General features: G+C 33.4%; 1 protein-coding gene across 5 annotated transcripts in view; it reads right to left on the reverse strand.

Moving 5' to 3' along the window:
* LOC143343345 (monocarboxylate transporter 9) overlaps positions 1–19,480 on the reverse strand; it is a 47,678-nt gene that overhangs the window by 11,794 nt on the left and 16,404 nt on the right. For 4 of the 5 annotated variants that reach the window (XM_076768165.1, XM_076768157.1, XM_076768193.1 and 1 more), the window contains one exon: positions 368–3,280. In XM_076768165.1, coding sequence (XP_076624280.1) covers positions 368–2,710 — 2,343 coding nt within the window. In that variant the 5' untranslated portion in view covers positions 2,711–3,280. The remainder of the gene's footprint in view (positions 1–367; positions 3,281–19,480) is intronic. The other variant, XM_076768175.1, reaches the window with a different exon arrangement.

Here is a 19,480-nt window from a genome sequence, read left to right on the forward strand (position 1 = left end):
CATATCTTTTGTTTAAAATAGATTCAAAATATTTTCATACAGTGTAAGGGTCATTCTTCATGTTCCTAAAAGTCTAGTACAGAAGAACTTTTAATTCTTTACGAAAAAAATTAAAAAGGAAACTTTGATTTTAACGCTGTTACACGAGAATTCCCCCTTAAATTTCATTTTGTCGAAGCTCCGATAAAACGAAGTCTGTACAGTTCGAAGATTTCTTTTCTTTTCTTGAGATTCGAATTACCAAGGATCGACTGTAATTTGTATTCGCTAGAAAGTTTCTACGGGTGAAGTGGCCAAAGTCTGCAAAGGGGAATTCAAAGTAGAAAGTTCGAAAAGTGAAACGATATTACGTGAAACTGATTCTTACCTCGCCGCCCATGTTGGTAATCCCGATCACCGATATCAGGATCGAAGCGTCAGTCTCGCTGAACCCCATCTCGATAGCGTTATCCGTGAGGTAGACGTAAGGCACGTCGTACCACGTGTGCAGGAGAAAATTACTGATAGCGAATAATAAGAAACGCGAATCGGCGAAGTAAGAGAAGTCGAGCATATCCACGACGAGGTCCCAGAACTCCCAAAGACCGGCATACCAAACGAGCTTCGTTTTCGCTATGGTGGTCATCGAGTTTCTATAAATATCGGGACAACTGGAGGCCCTTAGACGGTATCGGTGTATATGTAACATGGCACCTCTGTAGGTAAGGCTGTGCCTATGCATTCTGATGTCCTTCAGATAAGCAGTAGGCATTCTCCTCGTGTGCTCGAGGGTGCTGGACCTTCTTAAAGTGGAATCGAAATTGATCTTTCTCAACCACAAACGCCACGCGGCGTCCGCCTGCTGCTGAAGAGTTTGATCGTCATTTGCCGAGACCTTGTCCTTGTTCTCTTCATCCTTCAGCTCCGACAGTGAACTCGGCGTAGGCACGAATCTCGCCAACGGCGTGTTGAGCTGATCGGCGAGTGCACCGGAATCGCTCAAGCTTCTCGACGATATAACAAGGCTGGGATAATTTTGCAACAAGACGTTATAAACATTTTTCCGGGTGCTCAACATTTCTAACACCTCCAAAGGGACTTTCTCGCCGTTTTTAACAAAAGTCGGTAGGCTCACCAGACTGGAGAACAACTTTTCCCCGTCCTCCTCCTCCTGAAGACGAAGATTCTCCATGATCGCGAGGGTGTTGAGCGAATTGTTCGCGGATATCGTGTCGACGCTGGAACTTTGTATCCTGGTTCTCTTCTTCTCGCGGTTTTTCCGTCTCTCCTCGGTTTTCGCTTTTGCTCGCGTGGTAGTCCATTCCAGATCTCTCATCAGACATCCGCATACGGCTAAATTCAAGAACAGACCAGCCAGAATTAAGGTCGTGCCCCGCCAGCCGTACTCGGCGAGCAGATATTGCGTGACAGGTGCAAAAATAAACGTCCCGATGCCGCTTCCGCACACGGACAGGCCTGTCGCGAAGGATCTCTTCTTGTCGAAGTAGTAAGCAACGATGACGACGGCCGCTACGAAGCAGAGGGACAAACCAAAACCAGAGAGAATGCCGAAAGTGAATACCAAAACTTCCATCGAGCTGGCGTAAGAGCTTATCACGAAGCCCGTGGTGGCTAGGATGCTTCCTGCTATAGAGACTCGTCGACAACCGTACCTGTCCGTCAGAAAGCTAGCCACCGGACCCGACAGCAACGGCATCGCCATGAACAGGCTACCTATCCAAGCAGTCTTGGACTTCCCTTCGCCGAAATAGTTTAAAAATTCGACGTAAATCACGCCGAAAGAAAACGTGATACCGTCCGCTATGAGGTTAACCATAAAAGAGGCTGCCACCACCACCCATCCCCAACCTCCATCGGGCGGCGTTGGTTCGCATAGTTGTCCGAAACTAGTATTATCCTCGGAACTGCTGCTGCTTCTGCTGCTGCTTCTGCTGCTGCTGGTCAACGTGGTGATCGGAGGGCTCGTTTTCGATCTGTCTTCGCGGGAGTATTGCTTCTTCGAATCTTTATTAAATTGTACATGATGCTGTTGTTTGTCCTCTCTCGGCGATTTTCCATTAACGAACTTCTCGGTGCTGCTCGTGGACAGCGAGCGATTCTTCGACGACAAAATTCTCGCGGGAGAACCAAAGATCAAGTTCCTCTCCGTGGAATGGCTTTTACCTATCTTCGAGGCAGGGATATCCTCCTTGTACAGGCTGTCCAACCTTTTCACCGAGTTCTGCGAGACTTCTTTCAACTCTTGTCTCGCATCTTGTCGTATTCTCGAACCAGGCACATCGTAGTTGCTGTACGTTATTTTCTCCAAACAGTTCTGCTTCTCTTCGTCCTCCGACCTCTCGCTGGCCGCGTCATTTTCGTAACTCTCGTCGCACAACGCGTTCGATTGCTCCTCCGCTAGGATGCCGATTTGATTGGATTTCTTTCTGAGCCACGAGGCGTCCTTCGCGAAATTTAATTCCACCGAACTTGTGTCGATGCCTTTCCATGGTTCCGTTCTACGCGGTGTCTCCTGCGGAGTTTTGTGCCCGAACGGGCGCTTCCTCTCGATCAAATACTCTTCGTCGCCTTTCCTCGAGACGATCTCGCCGTTCTTCAAATCGCCATGCAGCTCGGCGGCATTATCGTCCCCTCTGATACTTTCCGTTTTTATCGTCTCGTTCAATGGGGTCAGCTTCTCCTCACCGTTGAACTTGGCCCACTCGGCCATGATGATCGTACCAATAATAAGGAGGAGCCTGCTGTTTAGGCGCGATCGTCTGAAAAGCAACGCGACGACATTTAACTTCACCGGTTCGTTTTCTCTTAATTCGATTTAAGAATACGTGACTTTCGTTTACTCTGACAAGAACGAGATTCGTTATTTCTTGTTCCTCTCTTTGCTCTGTTTCTCTCTTCTGTATTTCCGCGGCACTTGAACACGCACGCACCGCTACAAAAAAGTTAAAACGCACGAATGACCACGACGTATGAACCGATCCGGAACCGGTCTAGTTTCGTCCTTGACTTGAACAACGGTAAGCACGGCCACTCGTACAGCTGTCTGGTGAACTGACGGCGTAACGGCAACAGCGACGCTGACAACGTGGACGATTTAAAGTTCTTTGAAGGCTGATAAATAGCACCCGGACCGCCACCATTGCAAACGTGGCCCAGGATGCACGAAGTCTTCCTTCTTCTCGGGCCCTGGTCAATCGGGACCGCCTCCTCCTCCGCGAAACGATCGTCAACCCAGGCACCCATACGGCGAATGGTACTGCTTCGGCGCTTGCGGTGTATTCTAAGATCAAAATAATGCATTACTGTTATCGATAATCAGTTTAGACAACATACTAAAATTTCGGTTATCCGGCATACTCGGAACTGGAGCAATGCCGAAAAATCAAATATGCTGGATAATTGGACTATACCCAAATATGACGTAATAAAATAGAAATGTAATCAAAAACGAGGTATACGAGTAGACCTTACGTACAATGTATTTTCTCGGCCATTTTTCATTACCATTTTTGTGTCACTGGCAACAGTGAGATAGAAAATTAAATTACAGAAACATTTCTGGCCACACATTATATTTTCGGTAAAGAATTTTTTTGTCGAAAATGCGTAGGAATTCGGGGGTATGTCTGTTCACCAAAAATTATTGTTATTGAACCCTGCAACTAAAAATAATTTTTTTAGAACGATTTGGAATTTTTTAATTTTGCCGAAAAATTTCAACACCTATCCGAATTTTTTTCTAGAAAGTAGGTAGGATTTCAAGGGTATGTCTATTGGCCAAAAATGCTTGTAATTGACCCCTGCAACTATATATAATTTTTTTAGTATGATTTGAAATTTTTTAATTTCGCCTAAATATTTCAACATCTATCTGAATTTATTTCTCGAAAGTGTGTAGGATTTTGAGGGTATGTGTATTCACCAAAAATGATTGTAATTGACCTCCGTAACCAAGAATAATTTTTTCTATATGATTTGAAATTTTTTAATTTCATCGAAAGGCACCTACTCCCTTGTCACTTTTTCTTAAAAATTTGTCTCATTTTTAATAAATTTCTTTGACGCTGCATGGGTACGTTGCTTAATACTTTTTTGTAAGTATCCATGAGCTCTACTTCGAAACTAAATTCCAACGAAATCCATTGACTATTGTAGGAGTTATGGTCGTTTGGAAATTAGAGCATTTTTAAAGTGTCTTTCTTACTTTGCGGGTTAAAGAACAACTTTTCGAATATTCTTGGAATTTTTGCATATTCTTTATCAAAATGTGCGTTGTGTGCATTGTGAAACATTAAAATCCTTCAATCCGTTCAGAAGTTATGATGTTTTAAACATACGTATGAAATTTCGAAGAACATTCCTTGCCAAACAATATATCTTCGGTTAAGAATTTTTTTGTCGAAAGTGCGTAGGAATTCGGGGGTATGTCTGTTCACCAAAAATTATTGTTATTGAACCCTGCAACTAAAAATAATTTTTTTAGAACGATTTGGAATTTTTTAATTTCGTCTAAATATTTCAACACCTATCCGAATTTTTTTCTCGAAAGTGTGTAAGATTTTGAGGGTATGTGTATTCACCAAAAATTATTGTAATTGACCCCCGTAACCAAGAATAATTTTTTCAATATGATTTGAAATTTTTTAATTTCGTCGAAAGGCACCTACTCCCTTGTCAATTTTTCTTAAAAATTTGTCTCATTTTTAATAAATTTTTTTGACGCTGCATGGGTACGTTGCTTAATACTTTTTTGTAAGTATTCATGAGCTCTACTTCGAAACTAAATTCCAACGAAATCCATTGACTATTGTAGAAGTTATGGTCGTTTGGAAATTAGAGCATTTTTAAAGTGTTTTTCTTACTATGCTGGGTTAAAGAACAACTTTTCGAATATTCTTGGAATTTCTGTATATTCTTTATCAAAATGTGCGTTGTGTGCATTGTGAAACATTAAAATCCTTCAATCTGTTCAGAAGTTATGATGTTTTAAACATGTGTATGAAATTTCGAAGAAACATTTCTTGCCAAACAATATATCTTCGGTAAAGAATTTTTTTCTCGAAAGTGCGTAGGAGTTCGGAGATATGTCTATTCACCAAAAATAATTGTTATTGACCCCTGCAACTAAAAATAATTTTTTTAGAACGATTTGGAATTCTTTAATTTCGTCTAAAAATTTCAGTATCTATTCGAATTTTTTTCTCGAAAGTGTGTAAGATTTTGGGGATATGTCTGTTCACCAAAAATGATTGTAATTGACCCTCCTAGCTAAAACTAATTTTTTTAGAACGATTTAAAATTTTTTTTTTCACCAAAAAATTTAGGCACCTACCCCCTGTCGATTTTTCTTAAAAATTCGTTTTCGATTTTTAGTAATTTTGTTTGACGCCGTATATAAAAGTTGTCTAATACTTTTTTGTAGGCGCCCATGGGCTCTACTTCAAAAAAAAGTTTCATTCAATTATATTCACTATTGTAGGAGTTATGGCTGTTTGAAAATTGGATCATTTTTATGGGGTTTTTCTCATTTTCGGAGGTCAAGGAACAACTTTTCGAATATTTTTAGAATTTCTATATATTCTACACTAAAATACGTGTCGTTTGCTTTTTCAAACATTAAAATCGTCCAATCCGTTCAGAAGTTATGACATTTTAAAGATTCGCATGAAATTTTGGGCAAACATTTCTAACCAGAAATTATATTTGCAGTGAGGAATTTTTTTTCTCGAAAGTGCTTAGGATTTCGGGGGTATGTCTGTTCACTAAAAATGACTGTTATTAACCCCTGCAACTGAAAATAATTTTCTTAGAACGATTTGGAATTTTTTAATTTTGCCGAAAAATTTCTGCACCTACTCCCTGTCTATTTTTCTTTAAAATTCGTTTTTGATCCTTAATAAACACAACCATGGATAATGTAGCAATACAATTTATTAATAAAAAATAAAATATATGAAATTCCTACGCTTTATTTGTCAACTGTTTAATAGCTACGTCACTGTTTAATAGCTACGTCACTTCTTTGTTTGTGTGAAATATAATCCGTAATATTTACCGAAGAATAATCGGGGTAAATATGCCGGTTATTCGGAACTCTACTGTATTTTAATTTAACACTTTAGAGAAATCTATTTCTCTTTCTATCAGGGTTTGAAAAGAGTTGTAATAGATCGTCCCAAAAGTTCGTGCTGCTCGATAATCTGAAACTGATGTGGATAAAATTTGTAATTTAATAGAAAACAAACAATATTTGTCAGTTCAGGGGATTTCTGGAGTTTTAAGAATATTAAAATCAACAATTCATAGAAATTTGAAACAAATGGATATCGTGACAAAGCTCGAAGTTTGGAATCCATACATTCTTGTTAGCATATAATGAAACCGTACATTATAAGAAATAAAATACAATAATCACCAACCTTATTAGTGGGTAAACAATTAGAAAATGTCAACGTTTTAATGAAAAGCGTTGAACTATATATTAATAAAAAATCAAATAAGTTTTGTAACGACGCCAAAGGAAGGGACTGGAATAAAAATATTTCTTAGAATAAAAATACAACAAATAAATCTAAAATTTGAAATTATGTAAGGAAATCGGTGAGAAAAAAGTATTTTAGAGTGAATAATATCTAAATCTGTGTCTAAAAATGTCGTTCTGCCTTACAAATCCTGAATAATATTTTTGACACATTTTGGATAAGTATATTCTTTATCGTTTCTATAATCTTATCTGCAGATAATACTAGTTGCATTCATTTTACGTGCTTGACTAACGGACTGTTTTCTGTTAACAGGAGAAACATATTTCAGTTTGGTTAACTAGCGATACTGTGACACTTGAAAAACGATAAAGTCAAATACATTGCTATTTACAACATCTTATGATATCTTATGATATTCGAGTACCTCATACAACTTATCATATTTTTTTTTCTCGAAAATCATAGATAATCTACATTATATTACTTCAGAAAAACTTCAAGGTCTAATATAAAAAATATATGTTAATCTTATTGATGCTAGTAACATACATTAAGAATATCAATTTTTTACCAAACTTATTTGGAATTTAGGCAAAAGTATTTGTAGAAATTATAAATGTACGATATAAAATATGTACAGGGTGTTCAGTCAATCTAAGGAAAAATTTTAATGGAAGATTCTATAGGTCAAAATAAGACGAAAATCAAGAATAACTACTTCTTGATTGAAGCTTCATTAAAAAGTTATTAACGTTTAAAGTTCCATATGGCCGGGAAATTTTTCGGCAAAATTAACAAATTTCAAACGTTCTGGAAAAATTCTTTTCAGTTGCAGGGGTCAATTACAATCATCTTTGGTGAATACACATACCCCCAAAATCCTACACACTTTCGAGAAAAAAATTCGAATAGATACTGAAATTTTTAAACAAAATTCAAAAATTCCAAATCATACAAAAAAAATTATTTTTAGTTGCGGGAGTCAATTACAAGCATTTTTGGCCAATAGACATACCCTCGAAATCCTACTCACTTTCTAGAAAAAAATTCGAATAGGTGTTAAAATTTTTCGGCAAAATTAAAAAATTCCAAATCATTCTAAAAAAATTATTTTCAGTTACAGGGGTCAATAACAATCATTTTTGATCATTACACATACCCCTGAAATTCTACCCACTTTCGAGAAAAAAATTCGTGAATGGGGACATTAATAATTTTCGACAATAATTTTGTTAATATCTTTTTAACGAAACCTCAATGAACAAATTGGTATTCTTGATTTTCGACTTATTTTGACCTCTAGAATCTTCCATTAAAATTTTTCCCTAGGGGCGGCCAAACACCCTGTACATTACATTATAACATAAATTAACTTGATGTTATACAAATACTTTTTTTGAATTTGTCTTTTAAATTATAAAAATCTTAAAAATGTCAGTAGCATTATAGTTTCTATACTCTATGAATCTAGGTATCAATTTATACACAGTTACAAAGATCAACTTCCGAAACGTTGTTAACAGCGAACTTAACGAGTTACGCAACGTTCTTTTTTATCCCTTCATTTAATCACTAATGCAATTAAGGTAATAGTAAGCTTGTCCCGCGATGTTTGTGCTTTTTACGTGGAAAAGACTTAAGAGCTTCACGAGGTGAATTTAGCCCGTGAGCAATTTACGAGTACGGTACCAGAATTGTGTACAATTTTCTTGGACAAACGCGGCTATTTTACTGCTTCCTTATTTTGCAATTGGCAAGTTCGTGTTATTCTACAATTGGCGGTCATTAATTTTCAACGTGCTCTTCTACGACATTCCAAACAGTGAATACAGGAGACACTTGTGATTTAAGAATTAATACTACTTTTCGGACCGAACAAAATGGATTTTTTTTTTTTTTTAACGATACACGATTGGGGTCGCTGCGGAGCCCGCAATTATTCTGTCAAATTAAGAAGTGCACGACCTTGCAAGGCTTTCCCACCTCGTCATCGCGGGAACTGGTTGTTAAGAGTTGTTCGACAACTCGAAGCATTCGAGTAACTTGAGACATTCCAGTTGAAAAAAATATTTAATTTATTTAACCAAGTTAAGTACACAATCAATGGAGCAACAGTTCGAGCAGCTCGATTATTTGAATAGGTTAAACAAATTTAATTAGGTCGAAACGTTTGAGTGGCTCAGTTCATTTCAGTTCGGTAAAACCTCTTATCCGTGATTTCATGAAAATAAACGTAAGCAATCAGACCGCATTAGCCACAATATTTTCCGACACAATTTACTTGTTTTTTTAAGTATTCGTTTAAATGTGCAACGAATAATTTCGTTTAACTTATATTTAGTAGACACGATAGAAGAAATGTTGATCCAAGATTTATTTGAAATATTTAAAAAAAATTTTACATTAACGAATATACACCGTGGAATACACGTAATTATTGTAATTTTATTTTTAGTAATTATTATTTGATTATTTGTTTGTTTAAATATATTTTTTAAAAATATAAATTTATTTATTTTTGATATATAAAAAAATCATTATCTATGGACGAGTTTTGCTCAAAATATAATCAGATCTTAAAACGAGAATGTAAAATTTAATGGTTTCCACGTATACACACATAAAAATAATATAAATTTTTCTTTCAACAGTAAAATTTTTCAGTAAAAGAATTGTTCCGATTAAAAACCTGTTCTGCCTTGTATGTAAGAAAGTAAAAGGGAAGAATAAATAAATCAGATACTACATTTAAATCAACTGTGTTGGATTTTTAAATTAATATTCTAGTTTTGCTATCTTCCTTCAATTTTTAAGTTTCTAATCTTGAATGTCAACAAAGAGGAAACGTGCATTTATAGCAAAAGAAAAATGAAGACTTAATGAGTTAAGACCTGTCTTAATAAGATAAGACAATAACACGTAGATGAAATAGTGAACAATAAAACAGTTGAATTAGAATTTTTAATTTTACAATATTGTCTACAATCGATATAATTGGTTATCTGTACTTTTGAATCTCACAATTAACGCGTATCGTAAAGGTTGTTCTATACTTATTAAGACTATGAACAAAAATAAAGCTTGAAGATTATAACTTATACAAGGTGTACACGTTTTTTCACTTTATCGGCAATAAAGATAGCTGATTCTATCGTGACAATAGATAACTAAGAATCTTGGTGTTAATGATAATTTAGTCGTTGACATTTATCGCTGAATTATTATTTATTACACTATTATTATTTTGAACAAGTGTGAATTACTACTTAAATTAGGCAAATTTCAATTTTAGAAAAATGTAAATTCAGTTTAGATACTCTTTAAAAGTCCACGAGTAAATATTTAAACTTGAAAGAATTTGCAAAACACGCATTTGTTTAGAGTGTGTGTAAATACTTGCAATCGATATAACGCACTCTTCTGTCGGAGTTGATCGCAATTTATACTGCGAAAGTATTTAAAGAATACTGGAACTGTTACTCACAGGCAAGTAAATCGAGCAAATAATGCGATAACACAAAGGCTTATACCATAAATAACATTTCAGGATTTTATGGAATGTGCATATATGTCACAATTGCAATGTGCAACGTAATGTTATTATTGATTAAATTTTTAAATTATTATATTAATCAATTTAGCCTTTTATAAGTAGAATACAAAATAATATTTATCTAATTCTCTTCGATATATTTACAAAATTAATGAAATAACGGATTTAATATCTTTAGGACCTAATAAGAAAGAATCCTATTCAATTGATAATTTCGGAGATAAATTTATTTTAAATAAAAGTTATATACTTCGATAGTGTGTATTTTTTGAATAAATTCGAAATTAGCAAAATAATCTAAAACCTTCCGAATTCTATATGAACACTACAATGTATATTAATTTTCTAGCTATTAATTATAAAAAAGTGATCGACGTGAAATAGAATAATTTTCATGAGATTTTAAGACTTTTTTTTATTAATTTAAAATATTGTTAAAATTGTCAAATAACAAAAAATTGAGTAACATAGTTATAACATAATATAAGGAAAGACCAAAATTCAAATACTTAAAAAAAAGTTACAAAACTTTTTAAATCGTTTTTCGTTTAACTTAAAAAACGATTTAAAAAAAATGAAATTGACGTTTAACCTTAAACTTTTTAATATGTATTCGAAAATGGCTGAAATAGCTATGGTAAAGTAGGTAGCTGTTACTTGAAATTTTGCTTGCGTTCAATTTTCTTTTTATGAAAACTTACTACTGTTTATGTGTCAAAAATTTAATACATCAAACAAGATTTTAAATTTAATTTTTAACAAAAATATTTTATAGATACTTTTACTGTAAAAGCAAGTATAAGCGAGATATAATACATTCGTAACAACCTCTCTTCGGGGCAAAAATTTTACGATGTTATACAGGGTGTTCGCTTATTAACGTTTAAAGTTTCGTCCGTACTGAATTTTTTTCTTGAAAATGCGCAGGATTTCGGGAGTATGTCTATTCACCGAAAATGATTGTAATTGACCCGCGCAACCGAAAATAATTTTTCCAAAACGATTTGAAATTTTCTTTTTCCGTCGAAAAATTTTACACCCTTTCGAATTTTTTTCTAGAAAGTGGGTAGGATTTCGGGGGATGTCTATTCGTCAAAAATGATTGTAATTGAACCCTGCAACCGAAAATAATTTTTTCAGAATTAATTAAAAAATTTTTTTTTCATCGAAAAATTTAGGGACCTACCCCCTATTGATTATTCTTAAAAATTCCTTTTTCATTTCTAGTAATTTTGTTTGACGCCCTACAGAAAAGTTGTCTAATACTTTTTTGTAGGTACCCAAGAGCTCTACTTCAGAAAAAAGTTTCATTGAAATATATTCACAATTGTAAGAGTTATGGTTGTTTGAAAATTGGACCATTTTTATGGGGGTTTTCTCATTTTGCGGGGTCAAGGACCAACTTTTCGAATATTCTTAGAATTTCTACATATTTTCCACCAAAATACGTGTAGTTTGCTTGTTTAAACATTAAAATCGTCCAATCTGTTCAGAAGTTATGACGTTTTCAAGATTCGCATGAAAATTCGGGCAGACATTTCTGGCCAGAAATTATATTTTCGGTAAGGAATTTTTTTCTCGAAACTGAGTAGGATTTCGAGGTTATGTCTGTTCACCAAAAATGCTTGTAATTGATCCCCGCAACTAAAAATAATTTTTCCAAGACGATTCGAAAGTCTTTTTTTTCACCCAAAACTCGAATTTTTTTCTCGAAAGTGGGTAGGATTTCGGAAGTATATCTAGTCACCAAAAATGATTGTAATTGACTCCCTCAATCGAAAATAATTTTTCCAGAACGATTTGAAATTTTTGTATTTAATTGTTAATAACTTTTTAACGAAGCCTCCATCAACAAATTGGTATTCTTAATTTTCGTCTTATTTTAGCCTCTAGAATTTCTCATTAAAATTTTTCCCAGGGGTGACCGAACACCCTGTATAAGCTGATATTTTTTAAGTTCATTTACTTTAAAATATCCTAATTTCTCCAATCGTATTTCTGTGACGTGGTAGCATATGAACACAATTAAGTTTTATTTACAATTGTTTAGTACTTATCCCCGATCTTTAATATACTATGAGATCCAAATAAAGTGTTACAAGCTGGTTTTTGTTTTAAATTAAACGATCTAGGACGGATTAATCTTTTCATATGCAACAAATTCTATTGTGACAATTGTTAATAGGAAAAAAGGGGTATTCTGTAGATTTTTTAAATGAGATGTGGTACTATAAGTTGACTGAAATTTACAAGGATAAAATTTGTTATTTAACAGAAAACAAACAAAATTTGTCAGTTCAGGAGATTTCTGGAATTTTAAATATACTAATATCAACAATTCATAGAAATTTAAAAAAAATAGATATTGTGTCGAAGCTCGAAGTTTGGAATCCACACTGTCGTGCTTGAACCTGATTACATGAATATTTTTTTTAGCATATAATGAAACCGAACATTATAAGAAATAAAATACAACAATCTCCAGCCTTATTAGTGGGTAAACAATTTGAAAATGTCAACGTTTTGATGAAAAGCCTTAAATTATATATTAATAAAAAATCAAAGTTTTATAACGATTCTACAATAGTTTGCCAAAGGAAGGAGAGGAAATTGGCAAATGAAAAGAGATTTACTGTTTTTCACAAAATTCCATTGTATGTTTAAAATATTGCTTTAAATTGTACTACAAAACTCGACACGAACATATGGAATGACCTAATATCTTTTGGTTATTTGGGTAGCATTTATCAAACTGAATAACATTTACATAAACCTTTTCTCTTTATTGTTACAGAATTATTCTTTTTTCTTTATAGTTATAGAATTAAGAAAGAGTAAAAACATTTCTCTGGCGATTTAAGATATTATTTTACTATATTATACATTTTACTGCTATATAATTGAGAGACTGCTTCTTTGAAACACTGCTTGGTAATCGACAATGAGATATACATCAACAATGATGACAACACAGTGAACGTGCTTATTTACAAAATGTGTTTGTTCATTTCATTTTTCATAGTTCATGCATAGTAAATAATAACTGTTCATGTAACTGACATGATACTCAGTAGTAGTTTAGATAATAAAAGTCCAGAAGAAGTTTATTAAATTGAACATCGACGAAAATTTTGTTCAGATAAATGGAGTTCTATTCTAATCCTTTGCACGTACAATAGTCAATGGAAAGTTTCATGATAATTGTTTTTGACTTTGAAGTGCATATAATAGTACGTAAATTGATAAGCGTGCCTTCTGTATTTATTTCCCGATTCTTTCTACGAGTCGTTCGACTCGAAGTCTTGTGTTGTGCAGCGCGACGAAAAAGCAAAGCTTAGAAGATTCAGATGAAGGTAGTAAAGAAGTAGAAAAAGAAGAAGACCTGGCGGAAGGAAAGACAGAGGATCGCGAGATACGCACGTGATCATCGTGGCCACTGTTAAATTGGTAGCAACTCATACACAATGAACTTCATTTATAATCGCCGACTCTAACTCGAGTTACTTCGGTTGGTTACGAAATGCCAGTAGTAAATCTCAACGTTGCTGCCGTGTCTCTATGCCAAACGTCAAACTCGAAATGACGACGTGAGAAATCTGCTTCTGGCATCGATAAGTGTACCTACTGCCTTGCATTCTTGCCAATACAGCCGTTCCCCGTATCGGTGGTGTGCCCAGAAATTTAGCAAAAAGTTTATAACTTAAAATTAACACAACACGTTGCAATACTTTCCAACGCTTTACAAAACTTTATTAGAGAAGATAGAGACAAAGTCCATTTAATATCGATATACAGGGTGTTCGGCCACCCCTGGGAAAAATTTTAATACAGGATTCTAGAGGCAAAAATAAGACGAAAATCAAGAATACCAATTTGTTGATGGAGGCTTCGTTAAAAAGTTATTAACAATTAAATTCAGAAATTTCAAATCGCTCTGGAAAAATTATTTTCGGTTGCGGGAGTCAATTACAATCATTTTTGGTGACTAGATATACTTCCGAAATCCTACCCACTTTCGAGAAAAAAATTCGAGTAAGTGTTGAAAGTTTTGGATAAAAAAAAAAGACTTTCGAATCGTCTTGGAAAAATTATTTTTAGTTGCAGGGGTCAATTGCAAGCATTTTTGGTCAACAGACATAACTCCGAAATCCTACTCAGTTTCGAGAAAAAAATTCCTTACCGAAAATATTATTTCTGACCAGAAATGTCTGCCCGAATTTTCATGCGAATCTTTAAAACGTTATAACTCCTGAACGGATTGGACGATTTTAATGTTTAAAAAAGCAAACTACGCGTATTTTGGCGAAGAATATGTACAAATCGCAAAAATATTCGAAAACTTGGTTTTTGATCTCGCAAAATGAGAAAAACCCCATAAAAATGGTCCAATTTTCAAACAGCCATAACTTCTACAATAGTGAATATAATTGAATGAAACTTTTTTTTGAAGTAGAGCCCATGGGCGCCTACAAAAAAGTATTAGACAACTTTTCTATACAGCGTCAAACAAAATTACTAAAAATCGAAAACGAATTTTTAAGAAAAATCGACAGGAGGTAGGTGCTTAAATGTTTCGACGACCTTGAAAAGTTTCAAATTGTTCTGGAAAAAGTATTTTCGGTTGCGGGAGTCAATTACAATCATTTTTGGTGGATACACATACCCCCGAAATTCTACCCACTTTCGAGAAAATAATTCGAGTAAGTGCTGAAAATTTTGGGTGAAAAAAAACTTTCGAATCGTCTTGGAAAAATTACTTTTAGTTGCAGGGGTCAATTGCAAGCATTTTTGGTCAACAGACATAACCTCGAAATCCTACTCAGTTTCGAGAAAAAAATTCCTTACCGAAAATATAATTTCTGGCCAGAAATGTCTGCCCGAATTTTCATGCGAATCTTTAAAACGTCATAACTACTGAACGGATTGGACGATTTTAATGTTTAAAAAAGCAAACTACGCGTATTTTGGCGGAGAATATGTACAAATCGCAAAAATATTCGAAAAGTTGGTTTTTGATCCCGCAAAATGAGAAAAACCCCATAAAAATCGTCCAATTTTCAAATAGCCATAACTCCTACAATTGTGAATATATTTCAATGAAACTTTTTTCTGAAGTAGAGCTTATGGGTACCTACAAAAAAGTATTACACAACTTTTCTGTAGGGCGTCAAACAAAATTACTAGAAATGAAAAAGGAATTTTTAAGAAAAATCGACAGGGGGTAGGTGCTGAAATTTTTGGAAAAAATTAAAAAGTTTCAAATCGTTCTGGAAAAATTATTTTCATTTGCGGGGGTTAATTACGATCATTTTTGGTGAATAGACATACCGTCAAAATCCTTTCTACTTTCGAGAAAAAAATTCGAGAAGATGTGAAATTTTTCGACAAAATTAAAAAATTTCAAATTGTTCTGGAAAAATTATTTTCGGTTGTAGGGCTCAATTACAATAATTTTTGGTGAATAGACCTACCCCCGAAATCCTACTCCCTTTCTAGAAAAAAATTCAGTACGGGTGTAACTTTAAATATTAATAACTTTTTAACGAAGCCTCCATCAACAAATTAGTATTCTTGATTTTCGTCTTATTTTGGCCTCTAGAATCCCCCATTAAAATTTTTCTCAGGAGTGGTCGAACACCCTGTATGAAATAAAACGTAGAAAATCGTGTATTTTCGATTTTCAATTTTTGTCACCTTTACTTTTTCATTTCAATATTAAATATCGTATGTAACGAAAATTATTGGACATTGGGGTATCTTTCAAATTACTGCCATGTAACTTAATTCTTTTACCATTTTTTAATAAATTTAAATATTTGTACTCATCCGTAATTTTTCAACTGCAATGCTCGAAATACGACACTAGAGATAATTTTATATTTATTGTTACTTTGAATGATTGAATTCCGGATGGGATTTTATTTCTGAAGAGAAAGGGTGGTCGAATGATTTAATTGTCGCGGGCAAAAATAAATTTAGACGTGTGCATCCTTTATGTAGATGGACAGTTCTCGTTTTATCATTTATACAAAAAATTCTCATGGTTAAAGAAAGGATATTTGTAGCACGGAGGGGGGTTGCTCCGTTGCGACACACTTAACAATTAGGGGAATTTAGTACTTGTTAGTCGAGCATCCAGAGATGAAAGAAATAATCTATATTTAATAAAGCAGTATTTTTACCGAATCTCTAACTTACACAGGGTGTACTGTCGAATAAAGACCTAACTTTTGAAATAAATCTGCGTACAAAAATAATAAAAAAATATTCATATAAATATTTGTTTAGAAAAGGACCATGCTACACCCTTATGGTTAAAATGTTGAGTTAACTTCATGCTTTTTTTGTTACTCGATTTAATAAAATATTGTTTGCGTCTCGCTTACAGATATCTAGAATGCTTACCAGAGTAAAAAAATTCTGGGAAAAGAAGCTGGGTATAATTTTTTTGTAAGATATTATAAAAAAGATTGTAAAAATTGTAAATACAGAAAATCAGATTAGGATTATAACAATTACATCTTTATAATTGTCGTGCAGATTCTTGAATTCGTATTTATTGAATTATGAAGACATTTTTTTTTACCAATAATAATATGGATTTTTATGAATAAAATGGTAATAAAAGATAATAACGTCAAGCTGCAGAACGGTATTGATTTGCATTGAAGACGCTTTGTTACTTTTTATAGCCTCCCGATCAATTAAAAGCGAAGGCGGAAAAGTAAATTATGTTGAATTATAAAACATAATCAGCGGATGATATCTGTTGGATTTCAAGATTTTTATTTGTCGGTTGCTGATTAAAATTGTATCCTCTTCTCGTTATCGATAGCTTAAAAGTAATTTAACGATATACTTCATCTGGTTTAAAATTTATATATAAATCGATCTTTTCTAATTATTTGTTTTTAATTTTCAAACCAACTAAAATTAGTAAATGTGATAACGATATACAGGGTGTTCGGCCACCCTTGGAAAAATTTTAATGGGAGATTCTAGAGGCCAAAGTAAGATGAAAATCAAGAATATCAATTTCCTAATTGAGGCTTCGTTAAAAAGTTATTAACAATTAAATTCAAAAATTTCAAATCGTTCTGGAAAAATTATTTTTGGTTTCAGGGGTCAATTATAAGCATTTTTGGTGAATGATATATCCCTGAAATCCTACCCACTTTCGAGAAAAATAATCGGGAAGGTGTTGAAATTTTTTGGCAGAAAAATTTTTCAAATCGTTTTAAAAAAATTATTTTCGGTTGCAAGAGTCGAGCACAATCATTTTTGGTCATTACACATACCCCCGAAATCCTACGCATTTTCGAGAAAAAAATTCCTTACCGAAAATCTAATTTCAGGCCAGAAATCGTATCCCGAAATTTCATGTGAATCTTTAAAAAATCATAACTCCTGAACGGATTGGACTATTTTAATGTTTCAAATCGCAAACAACGTGTATTTTGGCGAAGAATATGTAGCAATTCTAAAAATATTGGAAAAATTGTTCCTTGACCCTGTAAAATGAGAAAAACCCCATAAAAATGGTCCAATTTTCAAACGTCCATAACTCCTACAATAGTGAATATATTTCAATGAAATTTTGGGGAGAAGTAGAGCTCATGAGTACCTACAAAAAAGTACTAAACAACTTTTCTGTAAAGCGTTAAATAAAATTACTAAAAATTAAAAACGAATTTTTAAGAAAAATCGACCAGGATGTAGTTGCTTAAATTCAGCGAAAACAAAAAATTTCAAATTGTCCTGGAAAAATTATTTTCGGTTACGGGGATCAATTACAATCATTTTTGGAGAATAGACATACCCCCGAAATCCTACATACTTTCGAGAAAAAATTCTTTACTGTGCAGGCAGAACTTTAGACGTTAATAACTTTTTAACGAAGCCCCAATCAACAAATTGGTATTCTTGATTTTCGTCTTATTTCGGCCTCTAGAATCTCCCATTAAAATTTTTCCCAGGGTTGGCCGAACACCCTGTATAAAGAGTTACATCAATTCGAAATTTCAGTCGAAATATAATTTTCAATGCTATTTTATCCCTTTTGAACCTGACGGTAACATATGTGTACGTGATTATTATAAAATCAATAATTTTGCGATATAGATATAATGTACAATAGTATGGTCTAATAACTTTGATCACCTTGAATATCTCCGTAACTTTTAGAGATATAAAAAGTCTTTATTTATAAAAATTATATAGCAAATGGAAAATTTTCGAACATTTCATGATCATGTATCAACGCAATAATGCAATGTGATAGAATCAATCCGGAAATGATAAGAAGTGTATGGGATTCTGCAATTTGATGATTAGAATGTTTTGAATATACACTGGTTTATTTATAATAAATATGACACAGAACGAAAAAGATGCAACCACACCGTTATCGATTACACAACCAAAAACAATATACAAGCGCACAAACGATAAACGTCTCGAGCGGTCACTTCGAATATCTTAACAGAATGTTACATTGATGCAAACGGATAGCAATTTGTACACATTTTATCTTGTAAAAACCGTTCTTTTTATTCCTCCATTTATCGTCAAATAAGTTTACATCAGAGGTTGTTGAAATCGTCTAAATAGTTAGCATGCTATCAAGCATTCTACTAGAAAAACTGCATGCTGATTTTATTAGTGTTATATGTTTAAAAGAATGTAGCATTCCACTACAAAAAATTTCCTGAAACTAAACAAAAATTATTCCTGGTATTCCTCTTTCGTACCAAACAAGTTTTATAAATAAAAATTTTCCGTGTCTCTGAGAATATGAAGATATTCAAGGTGGTCAAAATTATTCGACCATTCTGTATACATTTATACATGTGTATTATGTATACATTTACTGTATAAGGCAATGATTTTTTCCAATATACAGAGTGTTCGGCCACTCACATAAAATGTATTTTAAGAAATTTAATTTACTTAGTAAAAACTTAGAAAAATTGATAAAGCAAACATCAATTTTAAGATTCATAAATAACAAAAATAATTTAAAATAAACAATCTAATCTGAAAATCATGCACTTAATGCTAAACACAATTTATTTATCTGTAATTGAAAACTATATATCGATTGTATAACTATGAGTGTATTATAGTTCGTACAATCATATTAATACAAATAATATATAGGGTGTTCGGCCACCCCTGGGAAAAATTTTAATGGGGGATTCTAGAGACTAAAATAAGACGTAAATCAAGAATACCAATTTGTTGATGGAGGCTTCGGTAAAAAGTTATTAACACTTAAAGTGCTGACCGTACTGAATTGTTTTCTCGAAAATGCGCAAGATTTCGCGGGTATGTGTATACTCCAAAAATGATTGTAATAGACTCCCGCAATCGAAAATAATTTTTCCAAAACGATTTGAAACTTTTTTTTTTCCGTCGAAAAATTTCATACCTTCTCGAATTT

Source organism: Colletes latitarsis, chromosome 1 (assembly GCF_051014445.1).
Source record: "Colletes latitarsis isolate SP2378_abdomen chromosome 1, iyColLati1, whole genome shotgun sequence".
Classification (NCBI taxonomy): domain Eukaryota; kingdom Metazoa; phylum Arthropoda; class Insecta; order Hymenoptera; family Colletidae; genus Colletes; species Colletes latitarsis.